This window comes from Mizuhopecten yessoensis, unplaced genomic scaffold (assembly GCF_002113885.1).
Source record: "Mizuhopecten yessoensis strain PY_sf001 unplaced genomic scaffold, ASM211388v2 scaffold11161, whole genome shotgun sequence".
NCBI classification, from domain to species: domain Eukaryota; kingdom Metazoa; phylum Mollusca; class Bivalvia; order Pectinida; family Pectinidae; genus Mizuhopecten; species Mizuhopecten yessoensis.
The window spans coordinates 1,142,460-1,167,408 of record NW_018408910.1 but is presented as its reverse complement, the minus strand read 5'-3'; the positions used below and the strand labels follow the sequence as shown (position 1 = coordinate 1,167,408).

At 33.4% G+C, this 24,949-nt stretch overlaps 1 protein-coding gene across 7 annotated transcripts in view; it reads left to right on the top strand.

Annotated features, from left to right (window-relative positions):
* Nucleotides 1–16,376, top strand: part of LOC110467141 (voltage-gated potassium channel subunit beta-2-like) — a 79,857-nt gene extending 63,481 nt beyond the window's left edge. For 2 of the 7 annotated variants that reach the window (XM_021524081.1, XM_021524082.1), the window contains exons 14-18: nucleotides 855–975; nucleotides 1,829–1,917; nucleotides 3,971–4,056; nucleotides 4,717–4,782; nucleotides 6,033–6,384. In XM_021524081.1, the coding sequence (XP_021379756.1) occupies nucleotides 855–975; nucleotides 1,829–1,917; nucleotides 3,971–4,056; nucleotides 4,717–4,768 (348 nt within the window). In that variant the 3' untranslated portion in view covers nucleotides 4,769–4,782; nucleotides 6,033–6,384. Of the gene's footprint in view, nucleotides 1–854; nucleotides 976–1,828; nucleotides 1,918–3,970; nucleotides 4,057–4,716; nucleotides 4,783–6,032; nucleotides 6,385–8,060; nucleotides 13,560–16,353 lie in introns of those variants that run through there. The other 5 variants (XR_002464816.1, XM_021524083.1, XM_021524086.1 and 2 more) reach the window with 5 other exon arrangements.
* Nucleotides 16,377–24,949: the final 8,573 nt, after the last annotated feature.

Here is a 24,949-nt window from a genome sequence, read left to right as displayed (position 1 = left end):
GGTGATAGGTAGGAACCAATGATATTACAAGAGTCCAGGAGACACAGGATAATAACAATAGTCATGTAAGGTTTCCAGATAAGTGTGATCCATTGACGAGATTCTGATCCTGGTAAGGCATCAAAGGTTGGCATTTAAACACTGATTTACTGCCAGGAGGAGGATTGGGTTTTGCAATGGGGGTGTCTTGTATTGTATATATATATAGTGACATTCAAATAAGGTTTAAAAATAATTTATGGCTATCATTAATAATAGTAATGAAAATATACAACATTTTATATAGCGCCCTATTTAGCGTACATAAGCCACTCTAAAGCGCTTTACAGTACATAGATATACAATTTTATACAAGTATCATACATATATACACGCATCAACGCAATTTTTGAGGAATTTACAGAAGCTGCCTTATCAGGCGCTAACTACTAGTCCTATGCCACCTGGCTAATATCTCCCTATGTGTGTATGCTTGCGTGAGTGATGGAGATTTAATGTGTGTTCTGTTTGTAGTGGGACTGTGCTTCCAACGGTATCATTTATAGTGCCACCTCACTTGAATGCTACAGCACAGATACTGGAAAATCCACCCCAGACCAATTTATACTCCACCAGTCGGTTGTTGAGGTTGTGTGGGCAGGAGAAAAACATTTTCTCTGAATATCCATGCGTACAACAACTTCTGGGATCTAACCCCTGTCACCTGCCTGGAAGGTGGGAGTATTAAGCACTCGGCCAATCCGTCCATAAAATGTTAATCTCAAGATAAAATTGATTGCTGGTACCACTTTGGGCAAAGTTTCTCTGATCTTTCTGGGGGAAAAAATGTATATTCTTTCTTTATTCTGTTACAGGGCTATGTTTGGTTGAAAGAGAAAATTTTATCTGAAGATGGACGACGACAGCAAGCCAAACTACGAGAGGTGGCTATTATAGCCGACAGAATAGGGTGTTCTTTATCACAGTTAGCTATAGGTAAGTTTTGGTTGTCACCAGTCCCAGATGGATAAGAGATTTAGGAAGGATGCTAGTGTTTCAAGGAAAGGAAAATATACATACGTACCATGCAGAAGATTGAAAGTAAAACTAAGAAAGGAAATGATATAAATACCTTGAGAATGTAACATTTAATTACGATAATGTCCCTTAGTAGAAGTGCTGTGTATTGCAAGGGTTGTGATGATGTGATAAGTATCATCTTGCGTGCAACTTACTGTACAAGCCTGTTACCATAGTTTTACTAGATTTGAAACAAAACTTGATATGAAACAAATCTAAAGTATTTGTATTTCATGCTGAAAAAAAATATTTTTGAAGTGATCTATCTCCTAAGTTGAAATAATATTCCTTTTCGGTGATAGAACAAGAAGAAATGCTGAAATTAATTTTGCGCTCTGAAAGAATGAAAACCCCTGCATAACTTTTCTTACAGTACCATGATACTATCAGCGAATGCCACGATGCATCAGTATTCAAGATACAATACAGTTTGGGGATGCATCAGTGAAACGTTACATCCCTACATAGAAGGGGATGAAAAATAGAGATTCTAACTCTTACATTGTCAGGCAGAGGGATAAACTAGTAACCCACACCCCCTCCACCCCCTTCACCCCTCCCACTTAAACTGGAAGGGGTCGAGAGCACATGTATTTGTGAAGCTACAAATCTTGTCCCCTGCAATTTAGCAAAGCATATAAAATGTCTAGATCTCTTGAACTTATTGGCTTGTTTAATTTGATGTAACATAATTGTACATAGTTTTAAAACAAAATCTTCATTTAAAGAAATGCTTGGTGTGTCATATCATTTGTTTTCTTATTTGTAGCATGGGGTTTGAAGAATGACAATGTGCATTGTGTGCTCCTCGGAGCTTCCTCAGTCGACCAGCTTTATGAAAATATTCAAGCTATACAGGTATGTAGTGGGTGGTGCTACCCTCAGAAATTCTTCATACTGTATACCAGAGAAAAGAACTATGTATGGTTTGGGCGTGTTCTGGCCCCCAAATGCATCAAAATTTAAAACCTTTAGATGAACTTTCAAGCTGCTGTTTCTTTAATTTTGAATACTTCTCAAATACCATCATGAAAATATTTATTTGTATTTCTTATTATTGTTGCCATGGTAACAAGTTCAACTTTGCATAAATTATAAGAAGTAAATTGAATATTCAGTGAATATTGTCATATTTTGCATAGTTGTTTTGCTGGAAACTATAGAGTGCATGCTTGAGCAAACTTAATATCAAAGGATAATGTGTAGGCACCTGTATTACAACTTTAGGAGAAATATAATGTTTGTTAGCTCTATGGTAGCTAAGAGAAAAACTAGGCGAAAACCTGTCAAAATTAACTGAATATTCAAATTTCGTTAATTTATGCAAATATTAACTGGTTACCATGATGGCAGCCCATTTAAAACAAAAATAATTGTTTACATAGTAATACTGGGGAAGTATTCAAAATTAAAGAAACAGTTATTTGAAAGTTCTATTGAAGATTTTTAATTTTGATGGATTAGGAGGCCAAAAAAAGGCCATAACTATATATATAGTCCTTTACAACAGTTCCACTTTCACCCTTTTCACCCATTGCTTATGAAGCTTAATTCATCTCTTCACAGCAATTATTAGAACACAGCTTCCAGTGTAGGGCAAAATTAACATCAGAAAATTTTGTACTCAAATTAAGGCTAAAATTAATATTGGGAAAATATACATTTTACAAGTAAAGGGCGAAATTTTTCGTGGTATATGTATCTAATTTTAGACCACTGATTGTTGGCTGTTCAAACCACCCTTTGTCTGTGGTCCTAGGATCCTTAAACAGTTGTTGTTAGTGCTATTTTTTTTATTATGATTTTTTGTGAATAAAATGTATCATTTGGAGTTACCTCCCCTATTGATGGGGCAATGCCCTTTTATTAGAAAAAAATAGTTTTGCTCTACTCCCAAGTGCTTCACTGATTTATATGATACTTGGTACACAGAACCCATGCATGTGGGAATGTCAATAAAGTATATAAATTGGAGTAACCTACCCTTTCTTTAGAGTTTTGTCCTTTTTGTTGTGAAAAAGTACTGATTTAAGAATCCCAGTACCACCAAAAAAACTAACTAAAACTGAATTTTCCAACATGACTACAGCTTTGGTTAATCATTTCTGAAAAGAAAACGATATATTTCATAGCTGTTATGGCAAATGATTAATATGATATAAACACAATATGATCAACAACAATGTTCCGAGTTCTAAAATTTGGTAGTGCTTGCTAGAATTTGAGTTTCAGTCTTCAGATTGTTATAATATCGCTCTAACCAACCGAGCTATCTGGTTAATAGAACCATCTTGGCCCAAATGTGCTACAGTTACATCCAAAACAAAATTTCAGGGAGGCTACTGTATCTGCAAAAAACTACAGAGCAGTGGTACAAGGAGCCTTACATCAAGATGATTTAAATAAATTTCATAAATTAGAGTTACCTGCCTTATTTATGGAGTTATGCCCCTTTGTTAAAAAGAACATTCTCAAACGAACTACTGTATACTTTTAAAACTTCACCATTTTCACCCTCTGTGATGAGGGCAAATTTGGAATTATGGCAAACATTTGTAATCAACATAATACACATAGTAATTTAACGTAAAGGGCGAGTTTAGTATATGGCAAAAATTATCGTACTGTCGAAGGACAAAACATTTCCTGGTATACCGTTTTTTTTTACAGTTTTTGGTGCAGGCAGGGGATACAAGTCTGCCATTCTTGTGACCGAACTTGTTGAATAAATGTGTATTTATAGGAAAGGATTTTTTTAAATCTTGCAAAATATATTTCTTTTACAGTAATTCAACAACTAGTATCTAAATGCTTGTAACATTGATGGGTAAAGTGTGGTAAAGGATTACATGCTTATGGTTATGACATAAAAATGTTGAGTAAGAATGAGGTTGTTTTCTTTTACTTTCAGTATGTTCCCAAACTTACTGCAGACATAATGTGCGAAATAGACAAAATGTTAGGAAACCGGCCACAGCAACGTAAAGACCCGTACAGGTGATACTCGCATTCTCATCGCAACAATACTCACATTCCTGTATACTCCATCCAGACCTTGGATGGACAGGGTGTGATTTAAAGTTGTGATTTTTCACATTCGATCTTGACCTTTGATGGAAAGGGTTTTTGATTTTTGTTTTGATTTTTTTGGCATTCTCAATCTCTTCCTTTGTTTAACAAGAGTTTCAATTTTTGCATAGTTTTGATCTGTGATGTGAATTCCTCTATAGCATATCAAATAGAAATGTTTTCTTTATCATTCTTTTACCTATTTATTTTGTTATGCATTTTTTATTCAAAATTATAATATCATGCCTTATTATTATTTTTAGGTAGTAAGACCTACAACTCTGTAGTTTATTGCTTTCCAGCATTTTAAAAACTGTTAAAGACTGTGTCATTTTTAATCTTTGTGGCAGTTATCAAACCATCTTTTTCTGTAAGTTTCCAAATTCTCTCCAGAGATGTGCAAACTAGACAAAATGTTAGTTTTTCTCACATTTTTCTTTTCAAAACTATTTTAGATTTAGAATTAAATTAAACCATGACTTTTGATTTTTTAGAATATTTGACTGAACAGAAAAACTTGTTTCATACAAAGAAGCTTTCTGATTAGTTCCCTTAACATAATGATTTTTAAATTGATTTGTTTTTAAGGACAAAGAGCGTACCCTCCATACAGTTACAAAATGGGGGAGTCCATATCTAACCCAACACAGTAAGGTAAATATTAAAACGATTTTTACATGTTAATTCCCATTTCTGCTGGGCCAGCTTAAAACTAATGCAAGCCTTACAAACATTATTTAATTTTTGAAGTTGACAATTGCTTTTTTAAATTCAATACACAGTAGTTTTGATGGGGGAGGATGAAAATTCAAGTTATGATATTTCATATCGTTTTAATGACTCTGATTTAAATTCCTACAGTTAAATACATTTATTAGTAAGTACTGTACTGGCATAAAGAAATGAAATTGCTTTTGTAATGTTGTCCTGATGTTGTAAACCCGTCAATTAATAACCAGGTATAGACTTTGACAAATCTTCACGTTCCTCTGATAAAGTTTTTAAATCTAAAAGCAGTGATTTTTTTAAAATTAATAAATCAAATATATCTTTGAACTGCCACGAAGAATTATTCAGTTTTGACACTCAATAAAGGAACAAATATTTTTTTCTACAAAATACAACATTATACCTTTGTCATTATATATTATAATCTGCCAAAGAATTATTAATTTGTAACCCACAATAAATGAAAACAAATAAATAAAAAGAACCTAAATTTCATCTAGAAAGTTTTTTTTATTGAAAAGAAAACATTATATACCTGTCTTTGCCGTTTATTTTATTTAGGAGTAAAACATGTTTTACATATACATGTATTTATATAATTGTTTTGCATTGTGTTGAAACAAAACTAGGAATATTTTTCTTCATAATCATCATTTTGTGGGGAAGCATTAAGATATGTATTGGAAGGATTCTATTATTACTGTCAAGTTGATATATTTTGAGCATGCAAGAAATATCATTTTGAGAAAAATTACTTCCATATTTTATATACAACTTATTAAAATTGATGCCAAATTCCGCCAAGAAAGATAAAGGAAGGAGATTGTCATGCTGTTGCTGAGATAGAATCAAAAATGTTCCGGGATCATGGATAATAAATGTTCCGTGATTATAGAAAAATAAATGCTCCATAAATCATGCTAAAATGTTTGTCTTTCATTTTGATTCACTCTAAAGGTATGAACAAAATATATTAACAATATTTGATCCATGAATAAGTCACGTCAATAAGTGTTGCCAATAAGTGAAATATCTGTATGTTTTATTTGACTCCAAAGGGTAAGAGAAAAATGATATTCAAATTCATAAAAATGTATTAACATCTTCAATGAATTGTTTCATAAATTATACTGATTTGTTTATATATTTTTCTTATTTTTTATTTGACTCCAAAGGGTAAGAACAAAACAATCACAACATCCTAAATCCTAGCATTGAAACATCATCTGTGTGGTCATTGAGCTCTAATTAATAGGTATCGGGTTGATATCTAACACTCACTCTGGCTGTCCTTTCTGTGTTTTGTTCCAAGATTTGCCTCTCATTTGGAATGTATATTTATATACAGACATACTTATTAAAAATATATTTTCAAATATTGTTTGTTATGCATTTTCAGTAGTTAGCTTAGGCTGCATTCTAGTCGATCTCACTACAGCTAGATGATTCAAAGTTTTTAGATTAAAGATGAAATATCCAACCAATTTTACATTTATTTTACTATCATTAATAAGTCATCTTGACAAAATTAATACAATTTGAAAATATTTTTTCTTAACAACTTCAATGAAAAATCTACTATATTTCTTTTTTGTATATTTATTATGTATAGATTTACTAGACATAGAACATTTTACTTATATTTTATTGTTTCTGGGTTCATGGGACAAAAGAACAGGTGAAGAAAAATCTGGCAAGAATTGTGTTGAACTGCAAAATGACAAAACCAATTTATTAGGTCAGATTGTACATAGTTCATATTTGCTAAACTTAAAGAAACGGAAACCAAATAGTTGGTCATCAATATCTATTTAAAAAGTATAAATTATTAAAGCTTTTGTATCTTTCAACACCATACTACCGGAGAACATACAAATATCATGAACTCATGAACAGCAGTTAATTTTCAAAGGGAAATCAGATAAATGATGAAACAATTGTCACTCTCAGTCCCAAGATTTAGGCCTCCTGGACTTCTTCATGGGCGAAAGTCATGGATGGATTCTAGCTACGTCAATCATGATTCGTTGGAAGTAGATGAAATACTTTTCATGTGATCGACTGGTTGTTACCAAAACAATTCTTTTTGACAGAAAAATGTGTCTATGAATTACTAAGTAGCGAACAATGTCTGATTTGAGTCAGGTTGATTTTGGAGGCAATTCGTTTGTTTGGGAACAGATTGTTTCATTATTGCACTTCATATATATCTTTTGGGATTCTTGGTTAGACAGCATGATTAGACAACATAACTTTTCTATCTTATAGTTTGTGCCTGCATTTTTAACCTTAAAAAGTTCAAAAACAGAAATTTCCAAACGTGAGAGTAATAACATTTCTGACAACAAAACACAAGGGAGACAACTACATCGTTGTATCATATAATTTATCCATGGAATGCTTCTTGGTGTTTTTTTACACATATGTAAGCGTTTAGTTTTATACATTACTATTTTGGCACAGGTTGTGTCTTTATTATCATAATCAAAGCATGAACACTCTCCATCTTTCTGGATAGCAACCATCCTTCATCTTTCTGGATAGCAACCATCCTTCAAACAGGACAATATGACGTCATGAGCTTACCTTGTTCAGAATACTGATAAAACCTAATCAGTGGGAATATCATTTAAAAATATGTCAGTAAATTAGGCTGTCATATTTAATGTATACATTTTTTATACTAAAAATACGAAATGCTAGAAAACATTATTTGCATAAAGCTACTAGCACACCTGACTGACGTTTATCTGGTAAAATATTTGAGTACAGAATTAAATTAGCATGACATAGTTCTCAAGTCGTGTACTTGAAGGATGGCTGTGAACATATTGGTTCTTCTGGTGTAGTATAAGCATTACACTATAAGATATATTTCATTTACTGACATGTTCGTTACTGAATCTAACAACGTCCTAGATTACATTGTAACTTAATGATGCGTTAAGATGAACTACATTAATCTCTTGTAATAATTTAATGATGTAACACGAAAAACTGCATATTTCTCATGGCCTTGTTAGATTAACATATCGTAGGACCGTTATTTGAAATATATATGATGTTGATGTTGAAGAGAAATATATGTTCACCTGTGTATACATGTTTCTAATAACATACAGCGTAATATTTGAAAAGAGTTAGGACATTGCACCAGTTCTGTCAAATTGAAATACTATATCTAGTTTTGGTGTTAATTTTCAGGATTTCAGGAGATACAAGCTTCATAGGTGATATCCATTAGCAGGTTATTTTTGCAACAAGCTTCATACGTGATATCCATTAGCAGGTTATTTTGGCAACACTTTTATCATAAATTGATGTCAAAATAAGCGATTTAAATTTTGGCAATCTATAAGATACTAGAAAACTAAACATTTTGCGTGAAATTCATAGATTTGGCAAAATGTATCTGTTACAATGTGAAACGGAAAATTGTTAGTTTCTTGTCATTGCTTAGCGATTGCGCAGGTCTAGACCCATCTTTATTCTAGACTTTGCCGCAATAAAATAGCCTCTGTATGCAAGCGATAGATTTGGATACAGCAATAAGCGACCAGGCTTAAAACCGAAGTGTTTTGGAAGACAGAAAAAAATACAAGTTGGATAAAATAAAAGATCAAGATGACGACTTGCCAAATCGTCGGTATTACACAAACACGAAAAAAACACAGTACAGTTTATCATCTAGCACAAAATATCCTATATGCGTTTTAGACCATATTCAGACATGCATACACGTTTGATCTGTTTTTGCCCTAATAGCTGAAAAAAACTCTCCGGTGAGGTTTCGTTCTACTAGGATACAAAACTGCCTGGAAAACAACAAACATATACATATGATATCAAAAATATAATAAAATATAATCGTGATTATTATTAAGTTTTATATAGCTATCACATACGTTTATAAATGTGAAAAGTGTGTAATTGCATTCATTGTGACGTTATAGGAAGAAGCAATGAAATGATGTCATGAATTCAGGTTTTCTTTTTATTATTTTTTGTAACATAATATGTTATTTAATATCGGTAAGTCGAAAACCGTTTCCATTCCGTCTTATTAATAAAACATACACAAATTGTGTCCTGTATATACTATATTTTGCAAATGTTCATGCATTATACTTAAGACATGTTTATTTTTTTGTCCAAATGTGATAAAACTTATGCGTTAATATGCATGTTGCAAATTTAGGGTTGATTTTCAGTATAACTTATTCTATTAACATATGTAATTTGGACCTGTCTAAAAGAGCTTCGTCGTCCTAGTGCAAGCAAAAGGCTTTCATACAATGAGCATCAGAACCTGTTAAAATATTGTAAAGTTTCTTCAAGTGGTTACGCTCACTTTCGTTCTTTGCTCCCTGGAAAGTGTCACAATAAAACCAAGGCATTCAGTTAGCGATTTGATTGGTTTCAGGTTAAAAAATAGGCTGATACCTGTCCGTTGAAGCTTACAAAGGAGCGCTACCTGACTTCAAAGCCGGTCGAATTTACCGTTACTTTTCTGCGCGATTCTTTCGATGTACATCAAATGATGACATGTGTTAACTGGTTTCATCCACAAGGTACAGAGCCTACAATTTCTTCATGACATTTTCGAGGAATCAAAGAACGCGAGTGAGTGTAACCCAAGGAATGTTGAGAATGGTTATTTAGTCGTGACATGTTCTCGCATTACTAGTAATATCTTGAATGTTAAAATGTTATAATGGTTGTCTAAGCTTCAAATATATGCATGTATGAATACAGGATATGGTTTTTCTCCCATTGAGACTGTGTTTTCTTTTTCTGTTATAGAATGATACCGTTTTGTAATTAGCATCTTCTACATGACTGCCGTTCTTTGTGTGTGCACGCGGGCACCTTGTAAGTTAACTGTTTGGTTATTTTGTGGACACACCACCTGCTACTGATCTCTGTAAAACATTAACAATTAATTAAGATTGGTATTCCTGTATCATGATAAACAGGCAGGACTAGAATTAAAGGGGAAATCAGACATTCCACACGTATACCTAGATTTTCGATTTTGGTATTCTGAATAGCAATGTTAGATCAGACTTTTATATTGATAGTGGCAGTATATATCAAGCCCATTGATCAGGTTTTCTTACTTTTAGCCAGTGAGTCATAAATGACAAATTAGTCTTAAATAAACGGGAAATATCACAGTAGCCTGGGTGTCCACCCATCCAATAAATTTTGATGGGAAGGAAGATTAATAGATTATAAAGTCGCTACCTTTTCTACTTGCGTCTTGAATTCTTACTTTTAGATAATTGTGGTATATATGATACATTTTTACAATAATAATAAAAAAAAGATAATAAAAGATTTGGTTCACAATAAAAGCTTAATAGATATTAATATACTCAGATGCTAATATGTTACGTGATATATACGTCTTTGATATAATGGTGTGCATTTATAAATTTAAAGCGTTGATAATAAATATGCCCTGTGATAAAAGCTGGTTAACCAGCATTCGGGAGTCGCTATTCCGATAGATTACCTGGTTCACTGGTATACCGTGAAGGTCAAACCCCCTCATCAGCAAATATTACATTGCAGTCACTGTCTAATATTGAAATACAAGAGTGCAACACATTTGACTGGCTTGTGAAGCATGTGATTGGCTACTGACTTGTTAATTACTAATGAGCAAACCACGGTGGACACTTATTTTTACCGATTATCTTGTTAATATTTCAAACATATTTAGAGTCATTTGTTTGACAGAACACTTCCTAGTTGAATTATAATAAGACTGACTTACTGGCGTCCTAACTATACTTAAACAAAGTATGTTTACACGTGTAAATTACTGTATAACGGGGAAATTTCGCCGCAGTTTAACTCCTCGAAGTTTTTGCCCTCCCCAGTGAAGGCGAATCAACATACAATACAAAGTACATGTAATTGCATGTAAATAGCGAAATTTGCACAGGGCGATCTTGGATGTTATCGGCAAAGGGCAAATATTTGACTTGACGAAAATTTCCCGATATACAGTATTAATATTTATGGAGGAAATGTGAATGGATCACAAACTATTATTTGAGTTAGCCAAATTATTAGAAATAAAATAGTAGTACAGTTTTGCCATTTTTTTTCCCATGAATTCATCAATATGTTTTTCTCCCTGGCATGTGGTTTTGGTATTTGCCCAATACTGTTTCGTGCAGTGTCTGAAAATGTCACCATTCATAATTAGAAGTCACTGTTAACATCACACATATTTATCAGAGCAGATGCTAATAATTGCATAGATATTGTATTGCTTATCATTCAAATATACATGAATTTGTATGCAAATTGTCCAGAACTGTTCATAAAGATATCTTAATCATAAAATGTCATCCGTCATGTTTGAACCGTGTAACCAATGTTTAATGTTAAAATTGGTTAGTTGATTCAGACACAATTGAATATGTATATGGCATTATGTTTTATAAAAATGTATTTCCATGTTTGATTATTTATTTGGTTTCATACTGTATTAACGTCTAAGATCATAAAGGTGTCAGTCACATGTCCGTTTCACGTGTTGAAGATGTATCTTTACAATACCTAAATGTTCACACTTGCGTGTAGATAATATTATGTAATTTATTCTGTGTTGTTCAAAACGAAATTGGTTCCGACATCATTACGGCATTACTAATCTTTGATTCAAGATGTCAGTAGCATTTAAATGTCATGCAGTGTGTATTATAAAACATACAAAAACACCTATTTCATAAAACAATATGAAATGATATACAAACACCTTGATGTTTTAGATTCACCGATCCATAACTAATGTTTAGCCTTTTTCTTCAGGTTCACCAATCCATCAGCTTTTAAACGTTAATTGATCAGGTGAACCATCACCTTTTAAACGTTAATTGATCAATCAAATAAACGATGTTGTAAGATTCGCTTTTCTTATCAATTTACGTTTGTTCAAAGTTCCAATGATCCATTTGTTTACTCTCTTCATGTCTGTTGATCCATTGACATATGTTCAAATATTCTTACCTAACTATCATTGATCCATGAATTCATGTATTTCCAAAAGTTCATTGATTCATAAATAAACGTATGCTTTATTTGATTAATCAAATTTTACAGTTATTGTAATTTATTACTGACTTAAGTTCTATACTGTTCATTTCGAATTTTAGAATATCACTATCTAGTCGATGTTTGACAAATAATATTTTGATCTCCCTGACCTCATGAAGATTAATATTCGACAATTTATCTTGCCAAAATCACACATTCTATGATAAGTATGCCTGCATTACCTTTTTTACGCACAAAACTTTTTTTGATATTACTGGTAATATTATGCAGCTCCGTACTAGCGTCAGTAAATATGTATATCAAATACAAAGTTGAATATTTCTGAATTATTTTCGAAAACATGGCATTACAACTGAGTATATATAAGTTGTGTGGTTTTATTTTTCATCGTAGTATTAAAGTCGATATTATATACAGAAGTAGAACACTAATAAAGTATTTTGATTATGATTAGTTATACGTTATATAGATATGTGTAATTTACGATAAGTTTGTTTTTTTATTTAACATCCATTGTTTATTGATTCCATTATTTAGATATATGTGATTTGTTGTTTATTACAACAATGGTTTCGTTATCATTCCTGATGCATCTGACCCCTGTGTGAGCCCTGCCCTCACCTATAGCATTAGTTTGCGATCCTGAAAACATAATCAATTATCTTACAAAAGTGTAAAATATTTTTTGTATTGACCAAAATGAATGAAGATAAAAAAACGTTAACGTAAAATGAGAATGAAGCCTACTTTTCATTAATCATATCCAGTACAGTAACCTCGTTAACTCGAATACGGATATTTTGCATACCCACTTTATCTTATGGTTTATCAATTCTGTGTTTCAATCCAAGTTTTTGTTTAACAATCCAAACCTGATATCTCAAAAACTCTTGCTAGTTTCGTAGGTGTTCTCGTTTCGATGACAATGTTACTGCTTTGTATTTGAGTCTGATATATCGAAGTTTGTTTATCTAAACGTGTTATCTTTTCCCAACAACTTCGTTATCACGGTTTTGCTTTTATTGTATAGGCCTCGGCCATTGAATTATATTAATGATATCTACAATTATGTAACTTTTGCGGTTATTTGTCTCTTTCTTTGTTTTTTCGGTAACAATATACTGCTTTGATTTAACGTCTAATTTCAGGTTGAATAACTAATCAGTAATGTAATAGAACAGGATTATCCAGTGTTAAAAATTGTTTAATTTAAAATACGAAAACGAAATCTAGATGGATCTACTACTACTTCTGGTTACATAAACTGGTAAAAAATGTCCTTACATGTCAATAGTAATTATGTTGAGAAACCATTGCAACACAAATACTGGAGTAAACATTTTCAATGCATTTTATGCCATTTGTTTTCAAGAGAAACAACGAGAGCATAATAGCTAATGGGGTTTTGTCATGATCTTACTACAGGGGAAGTTGCGTGGCGTGGCATTCCTTCATGCATTCAGTTATTTTCTATATGACAATTGATACAGAATGATTAGATTGTAGATACGTTTATATTTACAATATATAGCAAAGGGTGTTTTTTATTTGTTAAATATTCGGGCAAACGTTGTAAATATAATAGATCATGGCGATTTTATTTGCTCAGTCTCAATTAAATGATGAGTTCCAAATATATGTGTTTTGTTGTTATTTCATTTTAGTTAGAAATATTTTAATAAATGTTTTGGTATGTCTCTTGTTTTAACATTGTGCCATCTTTCCTTACCGCTTATGGTTTGATTTACTTAACTTCTTCGTGTGGATTGTATTAACTGACCTAGTGTGTGTTGCATGCATGAAGTAACACAAAAAGTAATGTTTCTATGGTAATCACGTTGACAGTCTGACAGGAACAAACTTTACTCGAATCACACATACATGTACAGATACTTTAATATAATTGTCCACACTTAGGTAATATGTAATTATCATTTTCTATAGGCTGTAATATAATTATACTTTTGTAATAAGACCAATGATACAATTTGGAAGTAGTCTTCAGTCATGAAATTCCATAAAAAATATGTTTGTTTTCGCTAGTACCATTATATTACGTCTTTTCTATCCTGATAGGGATTCGTCGATAATATTTATAGTTATAGTTTTAATGTGATTGAAAGACGATATATAATTTTCAGTACGAATAAATGCAATAATATGTATATATACACTTAAGAGACTACGAGCATAATATTCGGAATATTTTTGATTGGATGAAAATTAGAATAAATCTCCAGTGAAAGATCAATTTTTTACATTTTTCAAAGACTATTCCTAAATAAATTGCAAGATCATGAAGATAAATTTCAGATGAAAACTCGACTTATGTGGCTGATATTATTTTTTACCTGTTCTCAATAATATTAACTATGAGCCTATCTCAAACTTTGAGGGGCTTACATGTACCACTCAAAGGAAATTCCAATGTTATATGTATAAATTTAAAGTAGAGACGTAAATTTGTGGTGACTATTGAACCTTTTCTACAGGAGACTCTTTTTTATAATCAAAATATCAAAGTTCTGAAGATATTGTTATATCTTTCAACAAGTCTTTGTTGCACTGGAAAACGACTAGATGTCAGATTTGTTATATCGTAGATCAATTTTAGTTAAATATTGCTATTTTGAAGCGACGAAAACAAACACTGTGCATGTACAGTATGTATTGTCAAGCTAAAGCATCTTTAACTCAACACCTGATTACGTATTTTTTTCGCCAAAGATTAAATAAGTTTTGTGACAGGAGAACAATTTTAATAATCTGGCCCATTTAAACATCGTTGTGAGCCTAATCACAACACACATACCTTGTTATCTGTAAATGATATTTACTGGCGCAAGAAAACTCCAAGATCGTATAAAGTACTGGGGAAAAGTAGGACCGATACAGGTATGAAGACGTTAGACCGCGGAATAAGGTATCTAAGCCCGTGGTTATACACAAAATTGTCAAAACTTTCAAACATCTAACGCAGATCAATCTAATTACACTGTTCTAGACAACCTACTTGGAACTTACCGAGCAGTTTGGAAAAAGTTTCATGTCGTTTAGTTCACCTTTAACAGCCCAGATATTGCATCTCGGATAATACAACCAGGTATCACATCTCAAGTAACACAACCAAGGTATTATCACCCAAATAAGCAATCTCTCGATACTCGCACCACGTGAGACGTCCAGATCACTTGCGTATGATCCATTACTAATCCAATCAGTAGGAGTATTATGTCGTTTTACTGTGAACCTTTTGGTTTTATTTTACTATGTTGACTCTCTCCTTTATTGACATAAAACCTGACAAAATAAATTAGTACATTTGAGTACCAGGAGTGTCATGACATTGCCGCTATAGACGCAACATTATCTTCAAATGATCACGTTTTCGTTTATATACCTGATATATTGGTAGGACCATATTTGTTGCAAATGCTATCAGATAAGGAAGACTTTCAAACGAGTCGTCAATCATACTCACTCTATGAAAGGTTCATCCCTGTATAATTCGTGAGAAATGTAAACTACATTGATATTGTGAAGATGTTCATCAATATCTAATTATGTGCTAGAAGGACATATCAGCGAAAATTAAAATTGGATTTTTTTTCTGCTTGAATTTTAAAATGCAAATTTAAAATCTAGTGTTAGTATAAATTTATACCCGGGATCGAAGTGCTGCAGAGCATGAGGGGTAACGTTTGTCCAGTTCAGGTTTTGCGTTAAGGTCAGTTACGGACAAAGCACTGCAGCTAGATACGTGCACCTCCACATATTAATGCCCCTCTACTTGTATAGCATGTGCGTGACTTTTTGCAACCCTGACTTCTTTGCATTAAGTGTGGGAGCGAGACATCCGTGTCTTACATACATATTTTAGTTCATTTTACAGGTTTGGTTTGGTTTTATATAATTGTTTAACGTTTTATTAATAGCTAATGTAATTTAAGGACATTCACTTTACAGTGTACTTGAATAACAAACTGAACGAAATATAAACAACTGGATTTAACTTAAATGGACTAAGGTAAATTTTACCCACCTAAACGTTACGATGTCGATTAAATTGTCAACCGAGTTCACAAAAGAAATGTTAGAGAGTATTATCAACGAATTACTAATAATTCACATATGAATAATTCTGTGATGATTTTGTTATCATCATTCCAGTTTAGACAAGTTAAATCCCTGTCTGCTAAATACGAACGGATCATAAAGCAAAGCGGATCATCTGTTTCTACGTATTAGACTGATCAAATGTTTAGTTGTCTGCGATATTGGTCATTTTTTATGGCCAAGTTGATAATTTAAGTGATGCAATAAAACTATCTCACTGAAAATTGGTATCGTTGTTTTATTAACATTATTGAATAATGAGAAGGTTTTGTTCTACAGTGATCATCTTTACCTTTTCTGTTGCAGGTCCTGAGTGCCAGGATGTCTCTCCCGTTACTAGGTACCATTGGCAAGGGCCTGGGTGGAGCCTCCGTTGGCAAGGGGGCGTAGAACCTGTGATAGTAAACAATGAATTACCAGAGCAACGGTTTTGACCACAGGTTGGCTAATTCAAATATGTGATCTGTCACGGTAGTTTCTTTGATGAGACATGTATATATAGTTGTTCATGTAAGTTGTATTCCGCGATATCAGGAAAACGCCCGTATCAATGAATATTCGAAAACGTTTGCATGATAAGTGTTAACAGGCAGCTATCTCTTCCCCATCTGCCTGCTCAGTGCCTTAAGAAGCTGCATTCATACATTTGAAGCATAATTCGTGACAAAGATTAACTTAACTCAGCTTGAAGTAGCCAAGCTTTGGTCAACGTCCAGATTCTGGAGTCAAATAACGCTGGTAAAATATACCTGTTATGGAAGCGTCGCCCATATTATCTTATATCATTCCCTCATGATTAATGTACAAGTGTCTATATACTGTATCATTATTACATCGTCACTAATCGCTGTCTCCGAAATCCAAGGATTGCGCTCTCGATGCATATCTTCTCTACACCTAAAGGTTTTCTCGTTACTGAATCAAGGACTGTGTGCGGACCATATGGATGATGCTAGTTGACTAAGAGTAACGGAATTCTGCACATCGGTTATTTCAATATAATGCTTTGATTAGTATAGTAAATCGCGCGGCCCGGCTTTGACCTCAGCGGAATTGTCGAAAATTGTTTAAATACCGGTTCATGTTTAATCTTGTATATTAGCCTTGGAATGATTTGCAGTTTTAATCACGGACCAAACAATAAGCTAACCACAAGTCTTAGATTTTGTGGTGAGAAAATTCAATAGTTCAGTGAATATGTGTTATTGGAGAGCGGGACTCCTAGAGTTTGAATATACCCTAACTGTGTTTGTAAGGAAATATCCATAATTAATTAAGTACTTATCCAAAGTATATGCTAAACACGTTCTTGAAAAATATGTCGACCAATTGCATTTGAGTGTTTGTAACAAAATAAAGAAACGATATTTTTTTGTGCTTAAATATTTTCAAATTGTATGATATTTTTTATATTATCGTTGCTTGTGAAATATTTTAATAAATAAAGAGAAAATAAATAAAACTTTCGAAAATTTCTCCCAAAAACACTTCCGTGCTTGTTAAAAATAAATATTGAATATTTTTTTAGAAATCATGGGAAATCGGGAAACAATATAAATAAAAGCAAATACAAATATTAAGATAAGAAATATGAGTATATATTCTAATTTGAACGAAGAATTAGGTAATTTCCCCAGAGACCGGGGACATATTTTTGTACATTTTGTCCATGTAAATTATTTGTGTGACTTTCCTCAACCCTAACAATGTACACCCAATGTATTTGGTTCATATATTCCTTAAACACATTATAGAGTACACTCCAAACTGACTAACATACGTTCTCTATAGATGATTTAATGATAATTTGCCGTGTGATCTCAGGGAACATGTTCAAACATTAAGGATAGATGACAAAATATCTGTATTTGGTCTTACTCGATACTCCAGGGGCTACGACCACTTACGTTCTCTGTGCCACCTGAATATGTCATGGTAAAATCGAAGGCGCAGTGTGCACCAACTTGCATCCTCGATATCCAGGGGTTACGCTCACGTTTGCTTGTGGATGAAACGAGAAGACTAGTTTGATCCTTTGATGTACATCGAAATAATATGTCGGTCGCATAACGGTAAAACTGACTGGCTTTGAAGTCGGGTGCTGCTGTAATCTGTAATCTTCAAAGGACATGTATCAGTAAAGCGATTGGTCAGGGTTTTTTCCTAAGACCAATCAAATAGCTAGCCGCCTCTAGATATCTATAGATGATCTTATGGTAAGTTGCCGTTTGATCTCAGGAACATATTCATACATGAAACATATATGTCAACATATCTGTATTTGTTTTGCTATTGGAAACATACCGAGACATATTTATATGCATCCTCGATATCCATGGGGTTACGCTCACTTTCGCTCTCTACACCCCTGGAATATGTCAAAGCAAAATTGAAGTCACGAAGATAGCTGTTGTATTGACCAATCGCTAGGCCGATACTTGTCCTTTGAAGATTACAAAGGAGAGAAGCCAGACTTCAAAGCCTGTCAATTTTTACCATTACGTGACCGAGAGATTCTTTTGATGTACATCAAAGGATCGAACTATTTTTTTTTGTCTCATCAACAAGGTGGCACACACCGAGCCTTCAATTTTGCTATGACATATTCCAGGGGTGCAGATATCGAGGATGATTTATATGCACATTTAAAGAAGATTCGTGGTATATAATTATCTTACATTGTATGAAGTTTAAAAAAAACCCGTTGGTAACAGTTATGTTGGATGAAATCATATCCGGCAATATTGTGTCGTTGTGGCAAACATTTGTCAATAAAGTCATCATTCAAATGAAAGTAATGCAAAATAGTATTTTGTTGTTTTTCATGGGTTTTTTTTCCGTTTTTGTAGCTACATTAGAAGATTATCGCTAAAGTTACCCAACTATATCATAACATCAACACACAAGGACAAAATATATTTACATAAATTGTTCTACTGCATCGACACATACTGAATGCATATACGACAGCGTTCCCAGAAAGACAGACCATCCCATCGGTATCACACACTGATACTGTTATATTTTAACCGCAACAATATTTAGTTTTGGAGTAAATTCAGAGAAAGTGTTTTTCTCCTGCCCACACAACTCCAACAACCCAGGTGGAGTATACATTGATCTGGAATGGATGTTGCCGTATCTGTGTTGTACCATTCAAGTGAGGTGGCACTATAAATGATGTCGTTGGAAGCACGGTCCAACTACAAACAGAGCACATTGCATTTCCAGCACACACGTAGCCATACACACATAGGGAGATATTAGCCAGGTGGCATAGAACTAGAGGTTAGCGCCTGATTAGGCAGCTCCTGCGAATTCCTCAAAATTGTTTTGATTAATGTATATGCTAATTGTATTAATTGTATATCTATATACTGTCAAGCGCTTTAGAGTGGATTATGTTAGCTACGATTATAGAACCATTTACAACGTAGGCCTATAATGTTCATAACGTATCTGGTCGGCAAAACAGTTTACGTCAGCAAAATTAAATTCACTCGGTATTCACATTAAATTTACACATTGTACAACAATGTTATAATTCAGTTTTATCGTGGAAGCTATAAAAAAAGTTACCACGACAATGAGTCCAGTTTTATTTGACAAATACAGGTCACGTATCTGTTGAATTTTAACGGGCAAACCACGAATACCGAGTTTCATTCAGGATACTTGATATATGCTTACGGAATCAATGTCGATGGGTTTATATGCGATATAAAATACCTTGAGTCAATAATTCACCTTTAATAAATGCCTGTTTTATGAGTGTTTTGTCTAGTAACGTATCTGGCAAGACATTTTGCGATAGTAGATAATCACTAAAAAATCTTATTTCGTTTAAATGATTGATATTGAGTTAATTAAGTTTTGTCTGAACATGAGTAAATTTTAAGCTATGAAGTAAAACATGAATTTTAACTAAACTGAAAAAAAAAGCGAAGCTTTTTGTATCAGAAAAAGTGACGCGACAACGTTAACGATTATTCGAGTATATTGGCATGTTCATGGACACTTTATGAAAAAAATACCGTACGTTTTCATTTAATTTTTTGTTTGTCTCTGGAAAACATATCAATGTTGAAACAGTGAACTACAGTTTTGACGTATATGCTATGTGTAGATGGTGAAAGGATCATGCGACATGATTTTCGGTTCATGGCACATGATAAGTGAGACTGGGCGTTATAACATTTAATCCAATGCTATTTTGTAATTGTCTTGTATTTCACTTTTGGAATCAGAAGATACATATACGTATGTACTGACATTAAACTGTAAGAGGCTGTGCTAATGTAAATGGTAAAATCACATTGAAAATATACGTAAATACATTACGACAATCAGAATTTATTCTGAGTTAAGTAATAAATACATCGAGTAAAAGTACACATGGTGGTTTTTTTTTACCCAACTTAGAATACACATTGAATTATATAATGTATAGAGAGTTGTTTTAAATTCCATAGCGATATTTTTGAATACATCTTACTTGAAGCGACACGAATGATAACAAAATATATACAAGACTGGAGAGAAGCTGTTGTTGTCGAAAAATCGACCCCAGCTATTTGTTTTGCATAAAAAAAACATTTCTAGTTAGTGTACAAAAAAAGCTTAGTACCGTTGAAAAAGTGGATATTATTTTTCTTTTAGAAACCTCCGGTATGCACACAAAATCTATTCCCTTCCGTGGATATGATCTCTCTTTTATCCGACACCACATGTACACGCGATATTTAGTTAGGGGGTCGACTTTTTGACATCGAGAACTGTCCTCCCTTCTCGTATTTACCTAGTACTAATATTAATACCCGGCCTCCTCTGCATATAAAAAATTCCGTCGTCCGAAAGCTTTTATCGCAGCTAGTATTTACCATCATTAGGGATGGCAATTTTACCGAAAGTTACTTAGGGCCTGTTTGTGTATGCGGAACAACCGGTTTGACCGTTTATAAATGTAACAATTTCGGGTATAAATCCTGGCGGACATGCAAATGTTTATGTAGGCCTTGCAAGACTTTGTCAAGGCTTGCCTGAAATCAGCATCAGATTGCTAGGTCCGACCTTATTCAATAAACGAACAACTGTAGTCTGACCGGTTTTGTCGTTTATAAAAAATTATCCAAATATAGCTGTAACGAATTATCAGGTCCCTGTGATTATGATATGGCATGTCGTCTGTACTTCTTTATATAAAAAGGATGACAACATAGCCTCCTAGCAGAATATGTACGCCACTAGCACTAATATTAATACCCTCTGCCTCGGTTGGTTTAAATATAAAATGGAAAAAATCGACTCGTCGTCAGAAGCTACGTTATCCAGCGGGTACCACACCATACTTTGACGACAGGGGCACAGTTCAATTTATCAATTTATATCTGAGGTCACCTACTTTACCATACATATAAGGAGACCTCAGATATAAATTGATAAATTGAACCGTTCCCCTGTGCTTTGACCGTCTAAAAGCACATTTATTCAAATTGTCGCGGTCATGGAAAATCAGAAAGCAGCTAGAATAACTTATATTTCACCTACCATGGCAGTCATCAGGCGATTTCGCATCCAAAACGCAAAAAAATCCTGGAAAGTTTCGTCAACGGCGTGTCTTTTGGTATCCATTTTCCGCGGCTCCATGTATCGGGTACATGTAGATCGGCTAATCAGTACACTGGGAGGTCGAGGTCACTTGTACACACATTTGCACGTGCAAGGTAAAAAAAACATACTCAATAAACAGGTTGCGTAACATTGGGATTTGCCGTGTTTTCGTGACGTTTTATCAGGTTTAAAAAAAAAAGTTTTGTTTGACGATACCGCAATAATTATATCATTTTTTTTTTTTATTTCAAACGCGCATTTGAGATATTATTTCAAGTATTGTTTTCAACTGAGTTCCCTTCATCCATCAGAAGTGTTTAGTTCTATGTTTGTTCTTGGTTGAGCTTTATAACGATTGTGTTTGTGTTGGTGTGTACATGTTAATAATTACAATAATAAGTTCATAATTTTAACTTTGTCTTTTAGATTTTCCTGTTTCACGTTTTGTTTCTGTATGAGAATTTTATCAATGATATGTAGCTCTTTTAAAGCCAGTATGATTATCAGAGCTTCAATTTGAACTATTTCAGGAAGACCAGATTCAGAAATGTTACAAGTGTCCCATACACGAAGCATCATAACGTAAAAATGACATATCTGAAGTATAAACATTTTTGTTAACTTCATATAACAGATTCCTAATTAAGTATGTTTGATCTAGATCAGGCTTCTGGATCTGCCCCAGTTCCTCGATTATCAAATGCTAAACCTAAGTGCTCAAGATTTTTAAATCATATTATTTGGTTCACATGCAGTTAGGGTTCGTAGCTATTTATTATGTACCTTGCAAGGCAAGAATATGTAGTGGGGTTCATTAAGATTATTCCGTCTTTGCGTATTGCAGAGTTATCTTCTCTTGGGAGCAGGTATTGATTGTTACGTCATTGGTTTGGGCGAGAAAATTACGTCGTTTTCTCAAAAATTGATGACGTTACTCTCACATACAAGTGACGTAACAATCAATACCTGCTCCCAAGAGCAGATAACTCTGCAATACGCAAAGACGGAATAACCTACTCTAAAAGCACTGGCAATGTGTATTTTTCTGACTTTTTATTACAAGTGAACCCCTGTGACTTGTCAAACAGATAGATATACGCGTCCAGTTATGAAGTACTACATGAACATAGTATCAGAAGAAATAATCTAATGAGTACACGTGTACTTCGATTGGAAGTATGTAATTGATATTTTATAACACCAGCAGCCATTTTTCATGACTTTCGAATAACTCTTCCACATTCAATAGTCGCAGGGAATGCAAAAGGATCAGCAAATATAAAAAATGAATTTGTAGCTCAAGAGCATAACTCGGATACTCCATCGAAATATATACAATTCAATTTCAGAATTTTGTATACAATTTTCTTTGGATATGATCAGATAGGTTTGTTTACCGACTGTCTTTCCATGTTCCATGTTGCAGAAGTCCAAGATGACAGTGAGAAACATATTCTTACAGAAAGCAACTTGACTGTACGAGTTTGATAAATATCATTAAAAAGTTGTATAATTTGTTATACAAACCGGATAAAGTATTAATAACGTTAAGCGTGTTGTTTATTGTGTACATGTACTGTATTGTTTAATTTGTTTAATAGGTAACGATGTATAATAGACTCCATAAGATATATTGAAATGAAACCCTGTATTATCTACTCACGTCATCAGACAATTAGTTTTAATTCTTGACACTACAAGCTGGGTTCAAACCAATAACCTTCAGTATATAAAGAATTGAAACTGTCCAAAATGGCATGATGACGTTAAAAGGTCTTTTTTTTCTCTCCATAAAATCGTTAATATCATAAAACCTTATAACCTGGCTATATAATATTGTCACCACATGTCATATGGGCGGATTGGTCGAGTGGTTAGCACTTCGGCCTTCCACGCAGGCGGCCGGGGTTCGATCCTCGAAGTCGTCGTACACATGGATATATTCAGAGAAAGTGTTTTTCTCCTGCCCACACAACTCCAACAAAACCCAGGAGGAGTATAAATTGGTCTGGAGTGGATGATGCGATATCTGTGTTGTAGCATTCAAGTGAGGTGGCACAATAAATGATGCCGTTGGAAGTACGGTCCCACTACAAACACAACACATTACAGCTCCAACACACACACAGGCATACACACATGGGGAGATATTAGCAAGGTGGCATAGGACTAGTAGTTAGCGCCTGATAATGCAGCTCCTGCGAATTCCTCAACATTGTATTGATTAATGTATATGCTAATTGTATTCATTGCATAACTATGTACCGTAAAGCGCTTTAGAGTGGCTTATGTTAGCTAGATAGGGCGCTATATCAAATGCTGTTATATTATAGACAAACATAAATCATCACGTTTTAACGGCAGGATCATGTATTTGAAACGGGTTGGAGGAAGCTAAGAGAGATAAAATTTGTAAAATAAATTTGTACAATAAAACGCTTACATGTACATGTACGAATAGAAAACTACACATGTGCATTAAAAACGCGATAGCATAATGTGGTTAAAAAACTACATTACCCAACATAATATGTATCAGATTTTTTGTCGTCTATTCAACTACTTGTAGCTAGATTACGTAGAGGAATAAGATAACAGAAAACAACAGAAAGGTATCCTCCGTCTAGAGATTACAAGAAAACGTCACTCCAAAACGAATTACCTATTAATTAAACAAGCATAGCTAAAAACATGACATAGTTGTAGTTTGTTAAAGTGTTTGTAAATACTTGTGGAGACACGCATGCAAAGGTTCATTTTACTATTTGAACAAACAAGTTCGGACAGTATACTGCTAACAATTTGGAACTATTACTTAGGTCTTTCTATATTCCATTTCACCCATTTCGAAATTAGGATTCAGAAAGTGTAGTTTGTGTTTTGCTAACATTGTATTTACATTTCGTTAAAATGGTAACATACACCTCTATTGTAACGATTGTTGTTGAGATGTCTTTACAATGTTGTCAAAACTTTTGTCCGATGTTATTGTTTTTTTTTAAAACAATTAAATGTTTAAATTAAAGCGAATATGATTGATCTTGTCGTTGCCCAATTAAGTACGATTTTTTAAAAAGAAATTATAATGAAAAGGTTGTTTTTTTAAACAACGTCCGTCTCATATTCCGGTTTTGAAATTAATCTGTCCTGTTATTGTTTTGCAAATCTTGCATTTGTATTTCGTTAAAAGAGTAGCACACACCTCTACTGTCGCTAGTATTGTTGATGAGAGTTGTTTACAATGTTGTCAATACTTGTGTCCGATTTTATTGCTTATTCAAAAGTATTTAAA